Source organism: Triturus cristatus, chromosome 5_1, assembly GCF_964204655.1.
Source record: "Triturus cristatus chromosome 5_1, aTriCri1.1, whole genome shotgun sequence".
NCBI lineage: Eukaryota > Metazoa > Chordata > Amphibia > Caudata > Salamandridae > Triturus > Triturus cristatus.
The window spans coordinates 802,419,572-802,446,089 of NC_140587.1; the positions used below are offsets into that span (position 1 = coordinate 802,419,572).

The following is a 26,518-nucleotide window of genomic DNA, read 5'->3' on the forward strand; positions in this document are numbered from 1 at the left end:
GTGCGAACATTCCCTCACACTTACTCTTATTTATTCCCATTCACTTGCAGTCACTCTTGCTCTCACTCATTCTCTTGTACTCACTTACTGATATTCAATTGCACTTATTCTCACTCAGTGCCTACCATTATCACTCACTTTCACTCACATTCTCGTACACACAGACACGCTTAACATAAACGCCCTCTCATACAAACACATTCTCATCTGCAAGCACTCACACAACAAAACTTTAAAAGCAATTTATTTACATACCTCAGATGGCAGCAAAGGTTCCATTTTTGCTCGTGATGCTCCTTTTGTATTGCACTAATAGTGAATAATATACTATTATTCACTATTAGTGCAATATAAAAAGAGCAGAAAACTCTTGCAACTGATTTTGCTCCTTCTGAGGCTAGGAGCTGCAATGGCAGTGCAGGAGTTGTAATGGACTAGACCGTGGTTGCAACTGCCACCCGCTAAATTACGTCCAGGTTACTGTTCCTTTAAGGAGGGCCTCAAATTGAAACTGACGTAAGTTTTACATGCTAGCAGACTCAGAAGATGGCCTTTCGGAATCTGAGCATGGGACAGCTCTAGATATGGTGTTAGAGATTGGCAAGCCATTGGAAACTCAGTCCAGATGCCCAGTTCTGACTCGCCAGAGATCCCCTTTGAGTCTTGAGCCAAACCCAACTGAGAAGTAGTGGATTCTGCCTACCCTTCTTTCCTGGGTGCCCTAGAGAAGATGCTGGTCAGTGTTCTTGGCTATTTGCATTTCGGCAATCAAAATGCAAAGAGCGTGGGACTTCTGCAGTCCCTGGGGTCTTGGAGAAAGATGTGATGCTGTGCAGAGGGTCAAAAGGCAAAAAGAAAGGACTTGGTGCAAGGGGGTGATAACCTGGTTGGTAGGAAGGAGAGAGAAATTTGGAGCACAAAAGATTGAAGGAGAAACAGGGAGGGGTGGAGAGGTAGTGGGGTATAGGGAGCAAAACCCAAATAAATGAGAGATGGTAGAAGTGAGATAAAAGGAGAGATGGGGAATTGAGAAAGTAGGGGAACAGAGAGAAAGTTGAGCCAGAAAGAAACATGAGAGAGTAAGAGAAAAAGGGTAAAACCAAGAGAGAGAGGGAGGGAGTGATCGCGAATGATGGAGAGATGGAGAAATATGAAGCAGAAAGGAAAGACAATTATTGAAAGCAAGAGAATTTACACTCATTGATTTTTGCTGGCACTGCTCTTGTTTTGGCTCTTCTAGTCAAGCCAGACCCCTGGCTCAGTTCTTCGCGTTAATACTCTTGCTTTCCTTAATATAGTGTTATTGTCTCATCAAAAGCTTTCACGCGAATTGGGTTGGGGCTACAAGATGACCCCCATACATTCATAACTTTTCATAACTTCACCTCACCTGGAGTGAGAACATAGGGCAGTTGTCTCCTGGACAAATGCACTGCACCTTGTCAGGCCAACAGGCACGCAGAATACACAGAGGGTTTCCAGATACCAGATACGCATTCTTTAGAACCACGTGTCATTAGGAAGATGAGTGCTTCATACTGCACATGCTTCTCACACAGGCAGTGATATTCAGAGTGTGCTCACGAGCATTGCCGTGAGGCTCGTGACACAGGCACAGATGCATTGAGAGTAGGGTGCGGTGTGTTCATGAAGAGATGATCGGGGCGGAGCACTGAAATAGGGTTGGAGCACTGAAATAGGGTCTATCTCCTCACAGACGGAACTCAATCAGAGATTGATGGTTCTATTTGTGTGGATGGAAGGGTGATAGGAACAGGACACAATGCTGGTGCTACTTAGAAAGCAAAATGGAGTTACATGTAGTTGGCCATCATAACAATCTATGAGAAGAGGTTTGCTTTCTCTGTAGGTCATGCGCTTAAAGACAATCTTCTGTGTGTACATTCCCTGAAGACATTTCTAAAGCTTACAGACAGGCATGGATTGCCCCTTGGATCCCACAGCAGGCCTCAGGAGTGCGCAACCATGACCACTGCACCTTCAGAGCTGTAATCTATGAGAGACCAAGAGGAGCACACGCCTACTGAGGCATAACACTGCTGGCAAGTGAATGCAAGGCTTGCAATAGCTTGGTGAAGTGATAGATCAGGCTTATCTGTTTTGTCCTTTACATACCATGGAAATAAGTGAAGTCAGGGAGTGGACTTTTCATAGGGAAATGTTGTAAAGATACTGTAATAACAATTATACATTTATAATAGGGGCACATGAATACTGGAATAAGCAAGAGAACTTCCAAAGGAATTTTCACAAAGTTACAAAGCAGAGATCTGGCTTATAACTGATAAAAACAAGTCGGTCCTTTTGTCTCTCCCATTGCTTGTTAACATATTGCTTGTTAAAAATTAAGTGCAGAAACTTGTACACTTTACTGAATGCATGCAGTTTAATCTTTGTGCCATTTGGGTTTCATTCATTCAGGAACCTCAAGCCTTGTACGGTGAAACCAAATGTATTCCAATAACGAAACTGGACAGGACTGTGACAACCAGCACAGTAAAAAAATATATTGAAGATGAAATGGCTAAGTATGTTGAAATTAAATGGCTTATATTTTACTATTTATTTGTGATGGTTTTCCTCCATTATTGACTCTTCATTGATTAACATGAACACTGATTATCTCAGCATATAATCACAATCCCAGAATTTACAAATTTACAAGAGAAACATTTTGAAAAGTTAGCTGTACCCATTTTCTTGTAGTTTTTTAGAATTATTCCATTCATAACACATTTTTTTAAAACTTTGTTTTATTGAGTTTCTGTCAAAAACGAAACATAACGAAAACAAAAGCAAGCAGTGCCAACGAAAGTATACAAATCAATGGAAATACCATTTCTGTAGATCCAGGCAGAGTCACAAATAATAAAACATTACACGTAGGTAAAAGACATCCATTGGCAATAGCAAAATGATGAGCCCAAGACATAAAACCATTTGCTCAATAAGTACACAGACTTATGCTATCACACTTGGCAGACATATATAGTATTAGGTAGAAAAGAAAAAACAGAATCCTCGCATCTCAATTTCTTTGGCATCGCCCGTGCTAGCATTGCCTTCTTTGTTACATTTATTAAAAATAGGGCTCTCTGTTTTCTGTTTTTGCTGATTTTTTACAGATAAATACAGACAGAGAACCATTTATTTTCCTATCTGTATTTATTTTTTAATGTGGATAAAAGCAGAAATAGAGTTGTTTTTAAGTGATTCTAAATGCAGTCAGTCATGACTACCAGGCCAATAGCTGTGCAGATTGACAGGCAAGGGGGTTAAAACAATATAGAGATTTTAGTAAAGGACCTTAAACAGCAGTAGATTTGCACAACCTAGATACTAAAATGTACAATTTTCTTACAAGTGGATATTTTACCATTTGAGTGTTTATACATCACTGATACCTGTCAGGCGTTCAGGCACGAGTGCACATTAACTGGTTAAATAAATGCAGAAATATACACATTTCAGCTTCATCTTGTCACAAAACCTAAAATAAATATGGATAAATACAGATAAAATTGTTTTTAAAAAAAAAATATATCGATAAATACAGACAGAAATGACAAAAATATAAATACCATAAAACCGGGAGCCCTAATTAAGAAGTAGCCCCCAAGTCATGATTGCATCATCAGCCCTTTGCGTACAGGCGAGATGCATATGAACTTCCTCTGCTGCCCCTCCATTCACAGAGGTCCCTAAGCCAAGAGTCAATCTGTGGCAGCCTGCTACCCATCTAATAAAATGGCTATTCTACTTTTCTCTAATAGTAATGCAAGCTGGGAAAGCTTGTACGGGATCTTTCGACCTTTGGGTCTCGCCACCACTCCTAGGAGGAAAGCCAGCGGGGTGAGGGGGATCCCAATCTGTTGCCCTTACTATGGCTGGTACGACATCTCTCCAGAAACCCTGTATTCTAGCACAGGCCCAGGCTAAATGTAAGAAAGGAGCTCCTAGCTCCCCACAACACACGCAACGAGCTCCTCTTATGGGGTTTATTCTGTTCATCTGCTTAGGGGTCATGTAGGTGTGGTGCAGGAAATTAAAATGCAGTAACTTGAACTTGTGGTTACAGGACACCCCCCTCACCAACTCTCAATTGCGGGACCTGTCGGAATCCATGATGAACTCCCCGGCCCAGGCCCCCAGCACTGCACAGACAACACCCTCTGCATCCGCCCGCACCGCTTCATAAAACAGGGTAATTATGTGCTGCATATCTCTCCATTGGATCATTCCACTGAGCACTCAGAAGGACCGAGGTGCTGCCGGGAACCTGGCCCAATCTGTCTTGCAGTATTTTCCAATTTGGCATAATAGAGAAAATGACCTGGTCCCACACCAAACGTCTCCTGTGCTTCCTGAAAGGTGAGGAAAACCTCCTCCAGGTACAAGCCACCAGCTACTGTGCATCCTCCCAGCCTCCATTGTTCCATAGACTTTTCTTTGTAGATTGCATGGAAGGGTGCCTAAACAAGTTGAGCTCCCTGCCAAAGGGGGCTTTACGCAACACCCTTGTGACCACAGTCTCCCACACCATCGCTGTCGGTCGTACCAAGTAGGGAATTGGATGTTCGTAGTGACCCCTCCTCTCATCAATAAACACACCAGTGTATCCCTACCCAGCATTCCCACATACAGTGACTATTCCCAGTTGTCGTAATTGGTCAACCACCTCACCGCTTGATGCAAAGTACCTGCGTTATAATAAACACGTAGCTCTGGGAGAATTAAGAACATCACTCTACTGCTCCTCCCCACCCCCACACCAGCTTAATGAGCAGGCTATCCAATTTTATGGAAGAATTGCGGCCTAAGTGAAAACAACAAGTTTTGGACTAAATGAAGACAACAAGTAAGGAAGACCATCTTTGCCACCGCTGCCCTGCCCATGATCGATAAAGGGAGCCTAGTCCAGAAAGCTATAGAGCCTTCCAGCCTCGCTACGAGATTGTCTACATACAGGCGATTAAATGAAACCTCCGTGTGAGCGATTTAACGCCGATGTTCTGAAACCCCTCAGTTTCCCATCGGAGGCCCAGATCCGGAAGCCGGGCTGAATGCATGCCGATCAAGCTCCCAGGCAGAAACGACAACGACTTACGGACATTGACTTGGATGCCGGACACCTGTCTAAAAGCAGAGAGCAAGCACATTAAGACCGGCCAGATCGTTCCGGGGTGTGGACATAAAGGAGTGCATCATCTGCGTATAGGGCGATAACATGCAATGTGCCCCATACATGGATACCCCACTGCTACTCTCCCTAGGGAACATTAAGGCCAGGGTTTGAATTGTGAGAGCAAATAGCAGGGGTGATATGGGGCAACCCTGTCTAGTCCCTCTCCCCACCGACCACTGTTCTGAGATGTCACCTTCAACTCTAATGCGGACCATAGGCCCAGTGTACAGATGTTTCACCCAACTGCGGAACATAGGTCCCAATCCCATACCCTTCAGAACCGCCATTAAGTAACCCCACTCCACTGTATCAAAGGCTTTTTTTTAAGTCTAGGGAGACCAGGGCCAGTTGCCGATTGTCACTGATAGTCATGTGAAGCACATGAGCAAGCCTTTGCAAACTGAATGCAGCACTGCGCGCCGGCATAAAGCCGCATTGATTTTGATTTGCTAACTTTTGAATGACCCCTCCCAGTCTAGTCGCAAGCAACTTGCACAGATTATTGGTGTCCGAATTAAGCATTGTGAGGGGTCTATAATAGGAGGGGTCTGCGGCGCCCCCTACTGGTTTTGGCAGAAGACAGACAACTCCCTCCTTCAAGGTGGGTGGAAAAACATCACTACTCTGTGCCTCCTGAAATACCTCTAGCAGCCTTTCTTTTAGTATTGTGGAATAAGCCTGATAGAATTCCACGGGAATCCATCCCCTCCGGGGGTCTTAGACCTATAAAGCGTCTTTATGGCCTCCCCATGTTCCTCCAAAGAGATCTCCCTCTGTAGCTCCTGCACAAGATTCAGTGATAGGACAGGTAATCCCACACTGCCCAGGAAATCTAGTCTATCCTCCCTCGGGCCAACTTCATCGGCCTGGTACACATCCTAAAATGTTATACCAAGACATCCATGATGGCCTGATGACTGGTCACTAGAGCTCCGTCAGGTGCATAAATATGGAGAATTGGGGGAGGGGGGTTCTCCTGCTCTCATCGTAATATCCAGGCTAGCATCCTGCCAGATTTCTCCCCCTTTCTAAAAAGGTGCCGACAATATGTGCACAGCGTGCATTTATCCAGTGTCCCAGGCATGCGGCACCTCCCTGTGGACCCGAAGCACCTCCACCCGCAACTCCGGCGTGGACCGGTCAGAGCACTGAACCTCTGTCAAGCAGCGCTCCCGGCTCACAAGGTCAGCCTCCGTTTCTTGACCCCACACGTAGTACCTCTACAGGCCCCTCTTATAATTGCCTTGAGAGCCACCTAGTCTGGTGCCCTAGTGGTGGAGTTACCCCAATTAATCAATAAAATGTCAGACAGGATGCCAATGTCTCCCTACACACTGAGTCTGTCAGGAGGTCAGAGGGCAAGCGTCATCTACTCTCACAATGTAGGATGTTACCCCGCTACATGCACAGCAGCACCGAGGCTTTGTCAGAGAGATAGCTCCCCAAGTGAGACACCTTGTGCAATCTCCTGAAAAGTGCAGAAGAGGACACTATTAAGCTCAAGGATGTATAGATGGCTAATTCCCTTGCCTTCACTGCTGACCTTGGGAATGTCATGTACATCTGGGTTTTTGTCTGCCGCGCTACAAGCACTCAAGCCAGCTGCACCAGCCTAGGCTTCAGTACCATCAAAGGCTACCCCAAGAACATAAGTGGACAGTAGCTGTCACAGGGACTTCAGTTCTTTGTCCCACCTCTTGTGTGGAGCTGCTTTAGGTGATTCACATAAGTAAGATGAAGGAAGGAGTATTTATTAAAAGGATAAGGTACTTATCTTTTGGGGTAAAAATCTGAAAGATATTTAATCTTCTGCATATTCCTTAATGCCATTCATTTAATCTACTCAAAATGTTAATTAATCAATAGCGTTCTTTCTCCCATTACTTTTCTTTGGCTCCACATTTATTCTGTCCTTAATTTCTAAAGTGTGGAAAACTTGGTAGCCCTGATTTCGCAGGAACTTGTGACAACTCAGTGGATCAAGTATGCCATTTTTGAAGGGCGTCATGCTTATGACTTTGCTTTATCCACAGTGCCATCTGGTGCTGGTATATTTGCACTGGTGCAAAATTTCCTTTACGTAACCTAATGCCTCTTAAAGAATTTCATATGATGAGTCTGTGGGATGAATACGTATTCATCCGAAAGAAAGTTACGCAAGATAAGGATCTCACTCTCCTGCTATTTTTGACTGAATACGAAGTATACTTTTCCTTCAGCAAAGGGTGCTTATTGGCTATGAATTCATACAGAAAACCTATGTTGCAGTGCTATAATCCTCAATATTTCAATGATGAAGAGTTTCTTTGAAGGTTTTAGGTAAGTATTCCCTTTGGTCAGGAAACCTACTCGTTCATGTTTGCTAAACATTGTGGGCCCAATTCTCAAAGGTAAACTTGCACTTTTGTGTAAGTTTGATCTTTTTGGGATTTCACAAACATATGATTTAATAGTAACTTTACGACTGCAGCGACTCCGCAGTCAGGGCAGAAAACTGTATACATAAAAAGGTATGCCTGCCCTATCTTATAGGCCTGTCCTATCTTTTTATGTGCGGAGATCTCCGCCCGGCATGTGGAGTCTTCGCAGTTATAAAGTTACTATTAAATCATATGTTTGTGAATACCCAAAAATTACACAGAATTGTAAGTTTACCTTTGTGATTCAGGTGCTTTGTTTGTAAATTGATGTGAGTACCCTTCAAGTACATGCATAAAGACTTCAACACCTTTCCTGAAAAGTAGCGTTCGTTGTGACCAATATGTTGCCAGTCCAATTTAGTGAAATTCAGGCCTTGTCTTCCATTGCAGCTTTCTCATCATCCCAGAAACTGGATGGCCAGATGTACACATCTTACTATTTTGCTTGAGCTTGCATTCCCTTGCTTTCTCTCCCAGTTCACCTTTGTTGGCTGAAAAATCCCTTTTCACCCTTTATGTGAATAATATACTAAAGTATTATTACACTAAAACTAAAAATTTGAGACAATCTAACTAGATTTGTCCATCATGTGGAGGGCAAAATCGGGACCAGGAGCCTGACTGCTGCATAATTACTATTATAGCTAGTCGTTCAAGAGTGGCAATTACATCTGAAGGTGGCACAAGGTCTAATCCGTGAATGGGGAAAACCTTGGCTCGACCTCTACACCATTGGTGAGAACATGCAATGTCAGCACTTCTGCAAATCGGAGTTTCCAAGACGTCTCTGTCTCAGAGAGACATTCCACCTCAGTACTCCTGTATGCCTTTCCACCGACACCGCCCTTGCTCTGAGGTCTCAAGATCAGGACATACCCAGGCCCATGTCATCCTAGTGGCTCCAGATTGGGCACAGAATGGATGGTATCCAGAACTCCTGGGTTTGAGCATCTATCCTCCAATCCTGCTGCCCCTCTGGAAGGATCTGCTGTTGCAGCTGCAGGGCCAGATTCTGCACCCGGACCGTCTCAGCCTTCACCTTCATGCTTTGAGGTTGAGCAGCGACCGCTAAACGCATTCGACCTTCCACCGGAGGTGGGTAATGTCAACTTGGCAGCCAGGCATCCCTCGACTAAAATTGTATACGCCTTTCGTTGTAATAAAATTGTGGATTGGTGTGGTACTAGGTAGATAGACCCCCTCCAGACTACTTTATCTGATATTTTGCTATTTGTTTTATCCCTGACCCAGCAAGGCTTTTTTCTTGGCAGAGTTAAAGCTCATTCTGCTTTTTTGCGGTAACTGGATCAGCCTATATTGTTTAAGTTTCCAGTTGTAAAGCATTTTTTGTTTAAAGGATTACAACACTTGTTCCCTCCCTTTGCCTTTGTCATGCCACAGTGGGACCTTAACTTGCTCCTCATGTTTCTGATGTGCACTCTATTCAAGCCATTTCACATCTGCCCTTTTTAATAGATACCAAAGCAGAAACTATTTGAAGGTGGTTCTATAGATGGGCTCAGACCAGAAAGTCCTGTATGACAAAGCTGGCAAAATGCCCCGTAGCCGTCTAGCAAATGTTTAGGACTTGGACTCCACATGCTAACGCAGTGGTAGCAGTTTTGGCCCTGGTAGAATGAGCCTGCAGTCCTTTTTTAGCCAAATTGTGACCATTCTTAATTCAGGGCACGATCTATCTGCTTCTTACCCACATGATAGTGTTCCTCGTCACCATTACGTTGGTGCGGCAGGTGAATGAGCTTCAAACTCTCTGTATCAATCTGCCGTACACTGCCTTCTTCTCAGGCCAACAGGTTCTGCAGGCATGAGCATCCTTCTTGACAAAAGTTCTAATACTGTTTCACGCCAGTCAAACTATCACACTACCAACGTTCTTTGCTCCTCGTCACCCCTCTAAAGAGGAGGAGAGACCCCATCGCTTGGACCCCAAGGGAGTGCTAAACTTTCACATAGACCTACCAAAACACTGGGTGGACAATCCACGCTTTCTCAGAGTAGCCTCTGAAAACTCGGCGTGCTCATTCTGCTAGAGCCAAAGCTGCTACCAGTACATTAACACGCAGAGTCCTGATCCTAGACATTTTCTAGGCGACTACATCGGCTTCCCTCAATAAATAAAGGGTGTAACACAGGCCCTTGTAGTGCAAGGAGCCCAACCCTTCCAGTGGACCCAAATTCAGCTGAGAGCCAATAAATAACTCAAAGATATAGGAAACTCAGGGGCCCTTTATCACGTTCTGCTGGGGGACCCCATCATTTTGTGTTACGCCATTGCATACATTCATGAGGAGCTATTGTCTGAACAATCAGGGCCACTGAGACGGGCATTTTGCCCGCTCTATCCTGCTGGACTTTCTTGTCAGACTTCATCCACAGACCCACCTATAAATATTGTACTGCTTTGGTATCTATTCAAAAGGTGAATGAAGAATTTGGGTCTAGAAGTCTCTATCTGAAGAACAAGTTACCTTTGTTTAAGCTCTTTCTGGTACAGACTCTATCTAGTCACCTATTTCTCACCGACCTGCAACTGACTTGAGCACAAAGGAGTGGCACCTACATAGGCTAGGCATGTCATTTAAGGAGCAGCAGAGCGGCAGCGCAGAGTTGCATGGCACCACCTACTGACGCTCAGAGGTATTGCTGGAAAGTTTCCTGATCCAGTTCAATGTCTGGGTACTATTCAAAAGATCAGGAATTTGCCGCTCAATAAAGTCTCTTAGAGAAAGACAGCTACCGAAGATAAGTTAGTTGTTCAAGTATCTTGTATGCTGAAACTGGTTCAATTGAGACCAAGGTGATTGTAGACAATGACTTAAACATGATTCTAGCTGCCACAGACTTTAGTACAGCGAAGCAGATATGGCAGTGATCGCTATCATTGTGCCTGTGAACTATACTCTCTTTAAGGCCTGGATAAACCCGCTCTGACTGTTTTGGGATATCTATGAAAGTGTATGTGGAGCCTCTCAAAAGGATTTTTTGGAAACCATTACTAGAGAAATCCAAAGCACTGGAAGTACATGTCTGTGACACTACCTCTCGCTCAAAAGGAGGAAAACAAGGGTGAAAATGAGAGGTAATTAGGAGTTATCGGTCCCTTTCTTTAACTGCGCTAAAACAAACTCTAAAGTTAGATGAAAACATCATATACAAAACCAATTTGAAATATTAATGCTAGGCATGTCTACTCTCCCTCTCCTGAAGAACTGATGAATATTAATGAGCAGGATAGTAAACACAGCAATAAACATGATCATAGAACCAACCCTTTAATAGAGGTTTGAAGGTTGTCAACAGACACTCCCTTATTCTTTTACTTGGGAACCAATTTCAGATGATCTCATCACAAAGGATCGGTAACTTGAAGGTCCAAATCTCAGTACAGTAATAGATCTAATTAAGGTACAGAGAAATAAACTTGGTGAAATGTTGAAGTCTTTGCAGAAAATCAATCACTTCGTAATACTCTCTGCCAAATGCAGTAGCAAGTTCCTTAATTTATCTCTTAAAGTACAGCCATTAGGGACAAGCAAAGAAATCTACATAGGCTGATTAAACTTTCATGGATGCTGAATTTAGAGGCTGTCTCACAAGAACCATCTAGGCTTAATGAGGCTCACCAAGGTAGAATGACCTTCTGCCTCAAGGAACAAGGTGGTTTGGCTAGCTTCAGAAAATAGAAGTCCATCATAAAGAAAAGCAAAGTTGGCCTCCTCAACTGTGGTATAGAGACTGGGGTGCCTCTTTGTTCTACAAGCAGCCTACACCAGTGAACTGATATCTGAATCCAAATGTTATTTGTTTTTATGGGCGTGTTACCTCTTCCAGGTTCATGCTTGTGGAATATATAGAATGTAATGATTTTTTTTCTTCTTTTATGCAGCTTCCTTCTTTATGATTAGGATGAGCACAATAGCACTTTCTTGTAGCTTTTAGGCATTTTTATTAGTAGCATGATTGGCGGACACGTAGGCCCTATGAGGTGAGGGATGGGTTGGTGGTGTTGGTGAGGCCGTACATTATGTCCTCAAGATACTTATCTCACCTTAGCAGAAAGCAAAATTCTGTTGCCAAGAGTTTTTAGGGTACAAAACTTAGTAAAGAATGTATGGACATCTTATTCTGTTGCATGTGAAAACACCATAGGGTTGCAATATTCATTTTAAATACTACTCTTAAATTTGGCCTTACTAAGTCCAGTACAAATGGCTGCTGGAGAATAGCCGCTATCTTAACAACATGAGATGTTCTTTTTATGTACACTGTGTGCCCATAATTTAATGATACAAAGTTTTATAGAGATCTGACTTGAGAACTGACCTACCTGAGCAGCCAGCTATTGATCCACGGGGAATACAATGGCATCTTAGGCACACCCCTTAAAACCTCTAAGAGAACTTAGTCTGGATTGAGTGTATCACAAGCCAGTATTAGACAATTTATCAGTACCTTTAGAGCTATAGACATCTGGTTTCTAAGTAAGTCACATGTGCAAGAGTATTCTATTGAATCGATATGACCAATTTTTGGGAATTTCTTTCTGGCAATATTCTCTAGTATATGGCCATAAATTTGTCAGAGGGCAGTTTCTGATTATTCAGCAGTATTCCTGGAATAACATGCCATTGGTAGGCCCCACAGCCCCCGCTATGTATATACATTCCCACACCACTTACTGTGAGAAAACTTAAAATAGCTTCTTTGACGGGAAGTTTCAGAATTTACCAGTAGCAACATTTGTACAGACTCTTTACAATACTGTTGGAATCATTCAAGGCTTTCCCTCACGTTATCTCCCTGCCTTTTTCTTTCAGGGTTGCTAAATCAAAGAGGAAGAAATGATCTATAAAAGCAAAGGAGATACTAACTCTTCACTCAAATTCTTTAGGGTGCAGCTCTACATATCTGAAAATAAGTAGTTTAAAGGGTAGAATCAAAGCAATTCAAGCTGCAATAATAGCTAAGGTTGCCTTTAGTTGCAAAATCAAAATATTTGAAAATCAGGATAATTGGGGTAACCATTTGGACCTACTTATCAAGGATTGGAATTGTAATCCCTGCAATGAGAAATTAATCAGGTCAGGTACTTTGTGATGACAGCAGTTTGCAGGTCTTTAGACAATATTATAGAGAGCTCTATGGTATTCCTAATCATCTTTACCGCTCTTAAGGTAAGAGTATACACAGGTTTTAGAATCACCATGGCTACCCAATGTTAACAGGTGACACAATTTAATATTGGGGGTTATTAGAGGAAATCAAAATTAGCCTTCTTTAGAAAAAGCTTGCCTTGTGTAAAGAGCAGGCACCAAGAAATTACTCAAATTTCTTTGATTGAGGTTGGTACAAATTACATAGCTATTTATGGCGGTCTAGCTAGATATCACAGCATATAATAGAGCACCTGTCTCATGAGCTCAAGCCATAACACTACTAATAGACCTGGCATCCTTGGCGTGGTTTCCCCTAATTTCTTGCCTTCTGACCGTTTTTTTTTTTACTTTTGCTGAACTTTATTTTTGCTGGTTGCAGAACTCTGTGCACTTTTGCACTGCTGGCCAGTGCTAAAGTGCATGTGCTTTGTATCTAAAATGTGTTAACAGTTGGTTTTTCCTTGATTAGCATACTTGATTTACCTACAAGTCTCTAGTACAGTGCACTACATGTGCCCAGGGCCCATAAATCAAATGCTACAGGTGGGACTGCAGCACTGAGTATGCCACACAAGTAAGTAGCTCTTTAAACATGTCTCAGGTCCGCCACTGCAGAGCCTATATATGCAGTTTTGAATTGCCATGTTCACCTGGCAAGTTAACTTTCTTGCCACCAGGCCCAAACCTTCCTTTTAATTACACGTCACCCCATATGCCTATGGGAAGCCTATCTCTCCCATAGGATAACATTGGAGCTGCCTTGTAACATTTTATGATTGTAGCTTCCATTTGAGAGAAGATAGGAAAACTATATTTGGTGTCTCTGAACTTAATTTAAAAACACATCTTTTAGTAAAATTGATATTTAGATTGCAGTCCTGAAAATTGTACTTTTAGAAAGTGAAAGACACACAATTGATGGACGGAATGCAGAACAAATCAAAACATTCACCCCCAGCCAAGAGATCTGGGTTTAATCCATTATTCTTTTGCTCACCATGCCACCCCAGATTAGACCTGGCCATATGCAAATCAGTCTTGACCCTGTGCCTCATGGGAACAGACCAGGCCGAACTGCCAAGCCAGGTCCTCTCTGGACTGGAAACAAGCATCCTAGGAGCGGTTTCGGGGTTTCACCCCTCATCAGCCAGGATAGCTTGAATCCAGTGGCACAGTGAGCCCCGGGCCCACGTCTGGGCATACCCGGCGCACTTAGCGCGAAGAAGCGAAAGACACACAATTGATGGATGGAATGCAGAACAAATCAAAACATTCGCCCCAAGCCAAGAGATCTGGGTTAAATCCATCATTCTTTTGCTCACCGTGCCACCCCAGTTTAGACCTGGCCATATGCAAATCAGTCTTGACCCTGTGCTTCATGGGAACAGTCCAGCCCGAACTGCCAAGCAAGGTCCTCTCTGGACCGGAAACAAGCATCCTAGGACTGGTTTCGGGGTTTCACCCCTCATCAGCCAGGATAGCTTGAATCATGTACTGGGGTGAATGTATGACATTGAATGTATGACATAAATGCCATTGAATGTATGACATTGTTCTGCATTCTGTCCATAAATTGTTATCTTGCATTTTTGTCACCCTGAGTGGGACGGGTATGCCTAGACGTGGATCCCTTGCTCTCCATGCCACTCGAGTCAAGTTATCCTTGTTGATGAGGGATAGATTCTCTGTTGCAGCACCCCCACAGAGAGCTTGGGGGTACAGGCACCCATGAGTTGCCTCAGCTTAATGTCTTCCCTATTAACCTCTTCTGAAAGAGTCTCAAAATGACTGGAAACATTTACCAAGTGTATGTTTTCTTCTGCAGTCTTGCCCTTAGGTCCTTTAAAACGTATTGCTACCTGGGCAGGTTCTCGCAGGTGTTGTGAGACAGAATGGCAGATATCCTGACAGCTGTCTTGATAACATGCAACCAAACCTGCAACGCTGTATCACGGATGGTCAAGACACAGTAAAGTATTAAATGTTTTCAGTTTGGACATAACTAACTGTTTGGGTAGGGCAAGTGGGACTAGTATTATGCTATACCACCACAAATGGATTTTCTCCGCTTGCTTTTCTGCGGATGTCTAATAATCCATGATAGATAATGCCCTTTGACGAGTCTAGGCGGTTCAGAGTGAAGAAGGACTTGGCCTTAGAAATGTTCAAAGAGAGCAAGGCCACTGTTTACTTTCTTGGGGTAGCTTCGCCGGTTCACCTCGTAATTTCAGCAGAGGCAGAGTCAATGCGGGCCTCAGCATCAACAGACCTCTCAGTGCTTATGGGGTAGAGCCCTCTGTTCAAGCTTACAGAGTCCACGCCCTCAGGTGTAATGATCTACCCAACCACAACAACCCCTTCTGCCGCTGCCTCAAAACTGCTTTAAATCACCGTGGCAGCTCCCGATCACCCAGTGGGAGGATGCATCACCTTCTACCTTACCTGGGTGGTGGAGCATCACATCTGACCAATGGGTGCTCCAGATCGTGAAACCTTCTTGTCATACCCCCATCGGACATATCACCACAACACATCCCAGAGGAACACTTGTCCATTTTCCACTGAGAATTTTGGGATCTCTTGGTCAATGAAGCAATAGAGAGGGTGGCAACGTCAGATCTGGACTGGCAGTTATTTAGTGGTGCCACTCCAATTATTTCCTTGTGCCGAAGAAGGGCAGAGGCCTTCATCCCATCCTAGATTTGTGCCCTGTGAACTCCTTCCTCTGAAAGGACAAGTTCAGAATACTCACCCTGGCTCAAGTTCTGTCTGCCCTGTACCCAAAAGACTGGATGCTGACGTTGGATTTGTAGGACGTCTAATCTCACATTCCCGTTCTGCAATCCCACAGACATTACCTGCAGTTTCTGTTAGGCCAGGAGCATTTTCAGTTCTTACTGCTCCCCTCAGCCTTACCATTGCACCTTGGGTGTTCGCAAATGTGATGGTTGTGGTTGCAGCCCATCTACAGAGGTTGGGATTACCAGGCTTTCCATACCTCGATGACTGGCTACTGAGGCAAGCTCACCTCAAACTGCTGTAATCCTTCTCCAGACCACTGCTAACCTGCTGAGATTGTTTGGTTTCTACATCAACGTGCCAAACACACTCCTGACTATCCACAACAGCTCCCATTCATCAGGGCTATCCTGAATACAGTACATTTCGGAGCCCTTTTTCTGCCTCCACGAACCCAGGACTTTAACTTGGGTGTCAATGAGCTCTGTGACTTCTGGGTTCCTTGGCTTCCAGCATCTTTCTTGTGGGCTACACCAGATGGCACATGTGGGCTCTGCATTGGGATCTTAAGTTGTAAAGGTCTCTACACCAAGAGGATCTCTTAGAGTCCACCTAGGTGTCGTAGGAGACTGTGAAAGACCTCCAGTGGTGACTGCTTGACCGCAGTTGGACCACTGCCAGTCTCGTCTCCCTATCACACCCAGAGCTAACGTTATGAAGGATGATTCTTTGCCGGGTTAAGGAGGACATCTGCGAGAGGTGGAGATTAGAGTACTTTGGTCTCTGGCAGAGACATGCCTCCACATCAACTTGCTGGAGTAGTGAGCTATTCACATGGAACTGAAGGCTTTCCTTCCAACCATCAATGAGGAATGGTATAGTTTTTTACCGACAACATGAACGTCATGTGGTACTACAACAAACCTGTCTGCATGGGGATGTGGGTCCTCTGTCTTGAGGATCTACATCTTGAAAATGACTTGACGTTTAGGGAATCTCCCTGACCGCCCAAAATGTGGCACGGTCATTAAACACCAGTGTGGACTATCTCAGCCAGAGGTACATAATGACCACGAATAGTAGCTGCACTCATAGGTGCAGAAGGGCATCTTCCAACTGTGGTGAGAACCCTGGCTCAATGCATTAGCCCCGTAATGAACATTGGAGTTCCCAAGTCAGTTTTCACTTGGAGTGCATTTTGCTTGAACTGGAACTCAGGAGTAGTGTGCCTTTCAGCCCTTACCTCTCCTGCCCAGAGTACTGAAAAAGATCAAGAAGGACCGGGACCGAGTCATCCTAATGGCACCGATCTGGGCGAGAAGAGTGTGTACCTAGAACTTCTGGTCATGAGCATTTGTCCTCTGATACGGTAGTCCCTTCAGGAGGACCTCCTGTCACAGGAGTGGGGCCTGTTCCTGAGCCTGCTCAAACTGTTTCCATCCGTGGAGATTGAGTGGCAACAAATGATGGCTTTTAACCTTCTTCCCGCAGTGATTGGTGTTATCTGAAAGAGACTATTAGTTATAGATTCCTTACCTTAGAATTACCCCCAGGTGTCAGACTGGATCCGGAGAATGTTTTCTCAGCATTACCCTTGTGCGTCGGTAGGTGGCGTCGATTGACTCCCCGTTCGCCGTTGGCATCGTGATCGCCGGAATGACTTTGCGGTATCTAATTAGATGCTGCCCCTGTGCGCTGACTTCAGTTCTTTCTTTTTCCGCCCGAGCCAGCGCAGATCTGGGGAGAGCGGTACCCTAAGTTTTTTATTTTTTTACTAGCTCTTTTTCGACTTTTGTTGATATCTTTTTCGAGTTGTTCTACTCCTGGCGCACGTAGGGTTGTCCCATCGGCGAAGAGGCTTCAAACCTTGTGACTCCTGTCACAAATTGATGTCGGTCACTGACCCACACCTCGTGTGCCTCGGGTCGTGGTCGTGCTCCAGACACCAGAAGTCGTGCTCCGACTGTCGGGCCACGAACCCAAAGTCTTTGCGGGAGCAGTCCTGAAAGCTTCTGGAGGCACGGAAGTCAGCTCCGCGCTGCTCGAGGTCCCGGTCGAGAGGCAGGTCGCGGGACCGATCGCAGAGTCATCACCATCATTCCTCCTCGAAGTCTTCGTCATCCGGTAAGTCAAAGCACAAGAAGAAGGCGAAGAAGCACTGTCGCTCTTCGACTTCTCCCCATCCGTCGTGAGACGTGGAAGGTCGTCGTCCTTCGGCTCCACCCACGGAGCCTGCTGGGACGGCTCCTCCCTTCCCTCCCTTCCCGGGAGCCGAATCGTCGTCTGTCCAGCTGCGTGCATTTTACGAAGCCCTCTACTCCATCTTTGGGCAGCCCAACTCCGCCGGTGTGCCTTCGGGACCTCCGGACTTCGTTGGGGGTTCTAGGCCTCGATGCCGGCGGCTCCAGCCTCGGGGTCGCAGGGCCCCTAGGGATCTAGGTCTGGATCCAGATTGGTGCCGGTTGACCTCGCACCTCCCTCGGTACAGATTCCTCTGACCATGCCTCTGCCGCCGTTTGTGTCCCCGGCCGGTGTCAACCCTGGCCTCCCCCTCGACTTAGACACGGAGCCGGACCGGGTGATGCCAGTAATCTGGACACATCCCCAGACCTTGGCATGCTTTCTCCCCCTACCATGGCCACGGAGGAGGGAGCCTCCTATGCTGTGGTGTTGTGGAGGGCGGCCGAGGCCTTGGGCCTTGATCTTCTTACGGTGGCAGTCAGGACTAACCTGGCTGAGGTACTTCAGCCGACAGCAGCCTCTTCAGAGCCCCTTCTGCCGTTTAATGAGGCCCTCACAGACCTACTTCTGGGCACTTGGTTCAAACCCAGCACAGGGGCTCCTGTGGATAGGATGATTGCCCGATGCCACCACCCGGCCCTGTGCAACCCAATCTTCCTCTCGCAATATAGCATATGCGGGCTCTGCAGTGGGACCTGAAGTTCCAGTGGGCGCAGAATCAGGGCAACCTGTCCGATCATGTCCAGATCTCGGAGGGCACTGCACAGCAGTTGCAGTGGTGGCTCACGAATCGCGATTGGGTCAATGGCAGATCCCTCTCCCTTCCCCAACCGGAGCACACAGTAGTGACGGATGCGTCCCTCCTGGGTTGGGGAGGCCACATGGGAGAGGCCTCTGGTCTCCGGCGGAGTCCCGGCTCCATATCAACCTTCTGGAGCTGCGGGCGATCCGGTTTGCACTGAAGGCATTCCTTCCCTCTGTCTGGGGAAGTGTAGTGCAGGTGTTCACGGACAACACCACCGCCATGTGGTATTGCAACAAACAGGGCGGGTGGGGTTGTGGACCCTATGTCAGGAGGCTCTGCACCTCTGGACGTGGCTGGGACATCAAGGCATTACCTTGGTGGTTCAATACCTGGCATGTTCTCTGAATGCCATGGCGGACGAACTCAGCCGCCGGTGCATGGTGTATCACAAATGGCGTCTGAACTTGGACATGGCGCAAGGTCTGTTTCTGCGATGGGGAGAGCCTTGGTTAGATCTATTTGCCACCGAAGAGAACGCGCAATGTCATCAGTTCTGCGCTTTGGAATTTCCGCGAGTGGAGCTGCGGTCTGTTGTACGCCTTTCCGCCTATATCACTTCTGCCTAGAGTGCTGAAGATCAGGCGCGACTGAGCCCAAGGTATTCTTGTGGCTCCGGACTTGGGTCGAAGAGTATGGTATCCTGAGCTACTCAGTATGAGAATCGATCCCCCGATCCGTCTGCCTCTTCGGGAGGATCTTCTGTCGCAGCAGCAGGGGACGGTCCTCCACCCGAACCTGTCTGCCTCCACCTCCATGCTTGGAGATTGAGCGGCGACAGTTGACACCTTTCGATCTTCCTCCCGAAGTCTGTGATATCATCCTGGCAGCCAGGCGTCCCTCCACTTAAACGGTGTACGCCTGTAAGTGGAACAGATTTGTGGCATGGTGCCCAGCTAAGACTGTGGATCCCCTTTCTGCCCCTCTTTCTGAGGTTCTTCTGTTTCTTCTCTCTTTGGCCCAGCAGGGCTCTGATCTGGGCACTGTTAAAGGTTATCTTTCGGCCATCTCTGCCTTTCTACGGCTTCCAGATCAGCCTTCTCTTTTTAAGTCCCCTGTTGTTAACCGTTTTATTAAGGGCATTACGCATACTTTCCCACCTGTGCCCTTCATAAGGCCTCAGTGGAACTTGAATCTTGTCTTTACTTTTCTGATGTGCGTTCCCTTTGAGCCCCTTCATAACTGTCCTTACGTCTTCTTACTCTCAAGACGGCTTTCCTGGTAGCTATCACCTCTGCCAGAGTGAGTAAGCTCCAGGCCCTTTCTTCCAAACCTCCTTTCCTTTCTGTTCATCCGGACAAGGTGGTTCTGAGGACAAGTCCTTCTTTCTTGCCAAAGGTTGTCACACCCTTCCACATCGGGCAGACCATCACTTTGCCCACCTTTTTTCCGCCTCCGCATCCTTCAAGGGAAGAGGAGCGGCTCCACCGTCTGTACCCAAAACGTGCGCTCGCATTCTATCTGCAGCGTACACAGCAGTTCCGGATGGATGATCAGCTCTTTGTTGGCTACGTGGGTGCCAAAAGAGGTTGGGCGGTGCACAAACGGACCATCTCCCGGTGGGTCGTTCTGTGCATCAAAGCATGTTACTCCTTGGCCAAGAAGGAGCCTCCTGTGGGACTGCGTGCCCATTTGACCAGAGCATCTGCAGCCACTACTGCCTTGGGACGCGGTGTCCCCTTGCAGGATATTTGTCAGGCAGCTATGTGGGTCTCGCTGCACACGTTTACCAAGCACTACTGCCTTGACAGTCCGGTCCGGAGAGACGGCTTCTGTGCTCCGTGACTTTCTGGTGTAATCTTGTTTTCAGACCCACCACCGGGGTTGGTATTGCTGGGGTATCTATTCTAAGGTAAGGAATCTATCACTAACGTGTCTCTTTCAGATGCACAAGTTACTACTTGTGTAACGATATATCTGTAAGAGACATTAGTTAGTGATAAATTCCTTACTGCCCCACCCATACCCTCCATTCTGCGAACTGATTACTAGGGTTACGGTCATCCCCTTTTAGGGCCCTAGTTTTATGCACCAAAGGTCAGTTTCTCGCATGGCTCTGCGTTTTGGCGCGGAAAGTTGTGTACAGAACTGACATCAGCACGCATGGGTGGCGCCTAGGTAGCCTCCGTGACGTCATCCTGGCACACACGACGCAAGTGATGGGCACGGAGCCGCACGGCGCCACCTACTGGCGCGCAGGGGTACTGCTAAGCATAAAACTTTCCAGATCCAGACTGACGCCTGGGGAATATTCTAAGGTAAGGAATCTATCACTAACTAATGTCTCTTACAGATATATCGTTACAAAAGTAGTAACTTGTGCATGTCTCTTACAGATGCATCTTTACCGAAAATAAGTAACTTGTTCATCTTGTCAGACAGACATTCATCTACTAAATCTGTTTATGCAGGACACTGGGAGAAGTTTGTGGTTTGGTGTTCCTCCCATAATATCCTTGAGTGCAGTTGTTTATGTTCCCTTTTTTTTTTACACGTGGTCAGCCCAGCAAGGACATGCTGTGGCAGCAATGATTATCTGCCGGACCATTTGGCTTTCCTATGCTTGCCAGATCTGCTATCCGTTTAGAAATCACCTGTTGAGATATGTTTCTTGAAAGTACTGATCCATATGTCTACTCCAGTTCCTTTTGTGATGCTGCAGTGGAACTTTAATCTGGTCATTACCTATCTGATGTGCATTGGTTCCCAGGGAGTGCACATCTGTCCCCTACATCTCCTGATAATGAAGACAGCGCTTCTCATGACCATAACATCAGCTAGGTGAGTGAGCGAACTTTTGGCCTTGTCCATACAACAACAGTTCACTTCTTTTTACCTGGATAAACTGGTCCTCAGGATGAAAGTAGCTTTCCTACAAAAGATAGCCACCCCTTTTATATAGAAAAATCCATCACCTTTCCGTCTTCTTGTGATCCATCTCACCCCTCCAAGGAGGAGAAACGGCTCCATCGTTTGGACCCTGATAGCTCAATAACTGATTTAAAATGTTGATTGGGTTTCGTTTTTGCCAATTTTTACTAGTTCTATGGTACGTTGTGAAGTGATGAAGCTACAAAACGTTGTGGGATCCTTCTCTTATGCAGAGATATTTTTCATGTATTCAGTAAAGATTCTCTATATGGGGAATGAGAATTATAAATAACTTTTGCTTTCATTTTTTAGACTTCCAGATAGACTGTCAGTATCGTGGCCAGAGGGAGATGAGTTGCTGCCAGATGAGTTAAAGCATGCCGGCACTGCGATTGGTGAGCAGAATGTTTCATTTCAGTGATTTTAATTAATTTTTTAAATCCATATTATTTTAATTTATTTGGGAAATTGTGTTAGTATTTACACACACACAAAATATCTGTCAAAAGGATTGTTCAATATGCTGTGCTCAGCTCACAAGTCCTTGTTTTGTTTTTCTATTAGTAGATTTGGGTAGAATAGATTATTTTACTGCAAATGTTCCTGCATTTTAGCTAGTTGGAAGCTGTGAAAAACTGTTATTGCACTATTTCCTTCTGTGTGTTAGTGTTATAATTCTTTACCACAGCAAAAGTTGGAGTACTGAGCACATTGGCAACACCTTAACTTGGCTTGAACTTGCCCCACCAAACAAGCTTGTTTGGTTTCTCATCAGTCACTGTAATTCGAAGGCTGAAATATAATGCTTTGTCTCTGCTCTCCAGGGTTAACTAACTTGTCATGCTGAGTTGATATTCATATTTCTTGTTGTGAAAGGAGTATTTCTACTGACTGGTTTATCCTTCTTATTTTCCTGTACTGTTTGCCTAGCAGTTTAAATAATTAGTTTTTTGTAAGGCAGAAACTCTTCTAGCTAATCCCCACAGACATAGCCCTTAGTGCAGAGGCCTTGGTGGTCTTGTAAAGTTAATCATCTGCAGCTTTTTGCTAGTAAAGCCGGTGTTAATATCCTCAGTGTCCCCTTTAAAGATTGTCTCTGTATTATATCACAAAGGAACAGTGGATAATTGAATCTCCTTTTGTAGTCCTACTCCCTACTCATCTTACTGATTTGCGGCTTAATGTCAACCTGGTATTGAGGCTAGAAAGCCTAACACCGGTACTCAAGGACTACAACAGACTTAATTTGCTTGGCAGTAAACCTGTTTTGACTGTGCTCATCCCCAGCAGTAGAGAAAGAGCATAGACCTGTTTTGCACTGCTTGTTTGAGAATGTTGGGGCTTTCTTTCTGTTTTCCCTCATTTTCTTCCAGAGAGCTTTCCCAGTTGTACTCGGGACTCTGCTTCTTTAGCTTTGTGGAACATTTCGCTGGTTGTGGATTACCCCTGTTTTGTGGCTTAGTGCATGAGGCAAGAGCAGAACAGTGGAAAGGGTCCCTGGTAAGGGTCCAGCGGATTCATGTTCCCCATCTTTATAGTTTCAGGCCAAACTTGTTAATGGATGCCATGTCTGCATTTCAAGATTTGCCTTATAAATTGATGAATCAATGTAGTCATAATTGTAGAAAATGGCCAGAAGGCAATTTTTCCATCCAACTTGGCCCACTAAATATATGACAGCATGCAGATGAGCAATCTGATTGCACTGGGGTTAACCAGCCAGATATGGCAATCTCTAAGAACCATTATGTCTCTCTCCCAACCTTGAGCACGATAAGCTCCCAGGCCCATTACACCCAAACTCTTCCCCATGCTTCCGGTCTGTAGATGCTCAGCCCAGCCTATGATCAACTCTCAATACCTGTGTCAGCTGCTCCACACCCACAGTTATAACAAGGGGCAGTGCAAGAACAGGCCAGCATGTCTTGACCTCCACTGACCACAGCAATGCCCGAAACAAAGCTACCAATTAGAATGCTTGTAACCAATGGCGTAGCTTGGGGGTGGGGGGGTGGGAGCTGCAAGTTGTCAGTTTACTGACAACCCGCCCCAAACCCCCCCAGGAAATCGTCTGTCTAATGGTGTCTTGAATAGTTTGTCCATTTACACACACCTGGTGAAATTTCTTTTTTTCCTGTTGCCGGTCACTAACTTTGAGTGCACTTTGCCTATATGATCTTTCTGGTTGCAGATTGCATTCAGCACACTTACATGGTTTCACTAACCCTCATTCTTTACAGATTCCAAGAAGTCCACTACCAGAGGCATATTGGTGTCCCACATGTTGTAGGAGGGCAATCTAGATCACCAAATTATCATTGGCTGCCTTGCATAGCTGGTTGCAATTATTCTGACTGTGCCTCAGTGTATCAGAAATAGAGATCCTATTCTGTGACTCAGTGCATTTCACTTTGTTCTCCTTCCTTTGGTCTCTCCAATACCAATTCAGAAGGTATATCGCCTGAGGGTAATGTAAGCTTTATGCTTTGTTAACTCCATTTAACTATATTACAGTGTCTTCCTTTTTCTGCTTGTCCTTTGAGGAATTTTGCCTAACTTTTCACAGAATGTCTGCATTGGTTCACGTGGTGACAATTTCTTAACTTCACAAGTGCAGCAGGACTTTAGAGGGCCCACAATTTCAGTACAGTTTCTATCTGAAGCCTTTTGACCCTAATTTTACAGCAAGAAAATCTCTGTGTTGGCTGCTTACATAGGAAAGGGCGGACTTCAAGGTGCCCTATACACGACTCGGAGTCATGCTCTTGCTGAACAAAATTGAACTGAAAACCTATCCATGTCCGCAAAGCTAAATTCGCTTGCCGGAGTCCTGCCAATTGCACCATTCAGAGTTGCGCGACTCCTGGGTTCCATATTCCATAGATCCAGCACCAGAGGAGGTTACTGCTTTGGTATTTGCTCACAAGGTGAGGAATCTGTGGTTAGAAGTGTCTATCAGAAGCCCAAGTTACTTACTTTGATAGAGCCTTTTCGGGGACTGACTCTACGTAACCAGATTCATCACTGACCCACCATCTTTCATGTTCTGTGGCATATGATCACATAGTCCTTTAATTAAATGCCAAGTCTTAAAGATCAAAAAGAACAAATGATGGATGGAATGCTAAAATACAAACATTTACCGATAGTCACAAGGATCTGGGTTTAATCCATTGTTCTTTTGCTCACCACGCCATTCCAGTTTGGACCCAGGCATATGCAAATCAATCTTGACCCTGCTCCCCATGGGAACAGTCCAGCCCAAACTGCCAAGCCAGGTCCTCCCTGTACAGGAAACGAGCATCCTGGAACCGTTTTTGGGGTATCACCCATCATCAGCCAGGCTAGCTTGAATCCAGTGGCTCAGTGAACAAGGAACCCATGTGTGGGCATGCCCTTTCCACTTAGGGCGACAAAAGCAAAAAGAACAAATGATGGACGGAATGCTGACTTGCATTAAAGATCGGCACACTGCACTATCTGACTACGTGTCAGGCGACGCAGACAGAGCTTACAAAGAAACTAATGGTAGTGATTGGAGGTGACCGGAGCTGAAATAGAGTAGCACGGCTCTTAAGGGAATTGCTTTAAACTTTTGGGATTCAGTATGGTGCCTGGGAAAATTCACAGAGGGAGGAATCTGCAGTTAGATAGAACATCCACCAGAAAAGGTGTTACCAAAGGTAATCAAATTGTTCATTACAGATGAGTTCTAATGTCATAGTCCTTGCTGTTGGATTCAGCAGTCAAGGAGAAAGGCAGGGCAAAGAGCATTATTAAAGCTGCATTTTAAACTGTGAACACAAACCTGGCTTTTCTTTCTCCTGCTGTCTTTTTGTAGAGGTAAAGCGATCAGCAGAAAGAAGATATTTGTAGCAATCTGTTTTCATCCTTTAGATAATTATATGAAAGATATCTCTGCATGTTTCTACACATTCTGAGCTACAGCGTTTTATTTTAATCTGATGTGTATTAAATTAATTATAACATCTTTTTGCAATAAATATCGAACTGCTTTTTGATGTCTTTCATTTTGCACTACATATTATACATGTGTTCTTCATGTCTGCAAATACCCTAGGTCTTTCATATAAAAGAGCAAGACACCACTGATTTAATCATCTTGTCGGAAGGGTTATGATATGACCATGTATTATAAGGGATCAAATACCCCCTGATGAACATTATAAGGACATTACAAGTCATCTTGGAGTGCTTGGACCTTATAAAGGAACCCTGCTTTTGGCCTTATTCCTATATATTGTCCGGGAACTCCTCAGTCACTTGCAACATCATTATAATGTGGGTCAGGGGGCACTTTATCCCATATATAGTCTACACTGGTATAGCAGCGTCATGAAGCATAAGCAGGACAATAGAAGGGAAGGATAAATTAGTACTATATATTCACAATAGAAGGTACCACAATACCCATTTAAGCTGGGAATAGGGAAAGGAAGACAGAAAATCCCTTTGTTTCCAATCAGTACACCACAATATCTCATCTTCATCTTGTCTTATATTCATTAACTGTCAGTTATTTTTATAGTAAATTCTTTTAATTTTATATTTGTCTTAAATCCACCCCTGAACATTTTAGAAAGCTTAACTGTTCATAAATTTCTCAAAGGGCCTTAAGAGCTGTACTACCCACTTAATCATGAATTCCTACATAAATGTCAGATTGCCGTTTGTCATATTACTTGGGCAGTAACTATTGTTTGCAAAACATTTTAAATTGTGTGCTTATCATTTTATTTGCTTCTACACAGCTTGATGTTATCAATACAGTTCACACATTGTTGTGTTGACACAGCATTTCGGCTATACTTTTTCTTTAGCCTTCGAACCTTGACACTTTCTTCTTATTCCATACTTCAGGACAGTTATCCCTATCAAGCAGAAACTTAATGGCATCTCTCCATTAATAATTAGATACCTTCATTTACAAAATAGCGTATAAACGTTGCCCTCAGTTTGTGCTTAAAGGATCGCAATGTAAAATCTATGTAGACGTAAACAAGTATACTTCAGCAGTATAGATATTATACACAATACATTC

At 44.9% G+C, this 26,518-nt stretch overlaps 1 protein-coding gene across 1 annotated transcript in view; it reads left to right on the forward strand.

Annotated features, from left to right (window-relative positions):
• Positions 1 to 26,518, forward strand: part of SMCHD1 (structural maintenance of chromosomes flexible hinge domain containing 1) — a 1,955,900-nt gene that overhangs the window by 432,130 nt on the left and 1,497,252 nt on the right. Inside the window, exons 15-16 of the mRNA XM_085605822.1 lie at positions 2,443 to 2,549; positions 21,769 to 21,851. Of these exons, the coding sequence (XP_085461948.1) occupies positions 2,443 to 2,549; positions 21,769 to 21,851 (190 nt within the window). The remainder of the gene's footprint in view (positions 1 to 2,442; positions 2,550 to 21,768; positions 21,852 to 26,518) is intronic.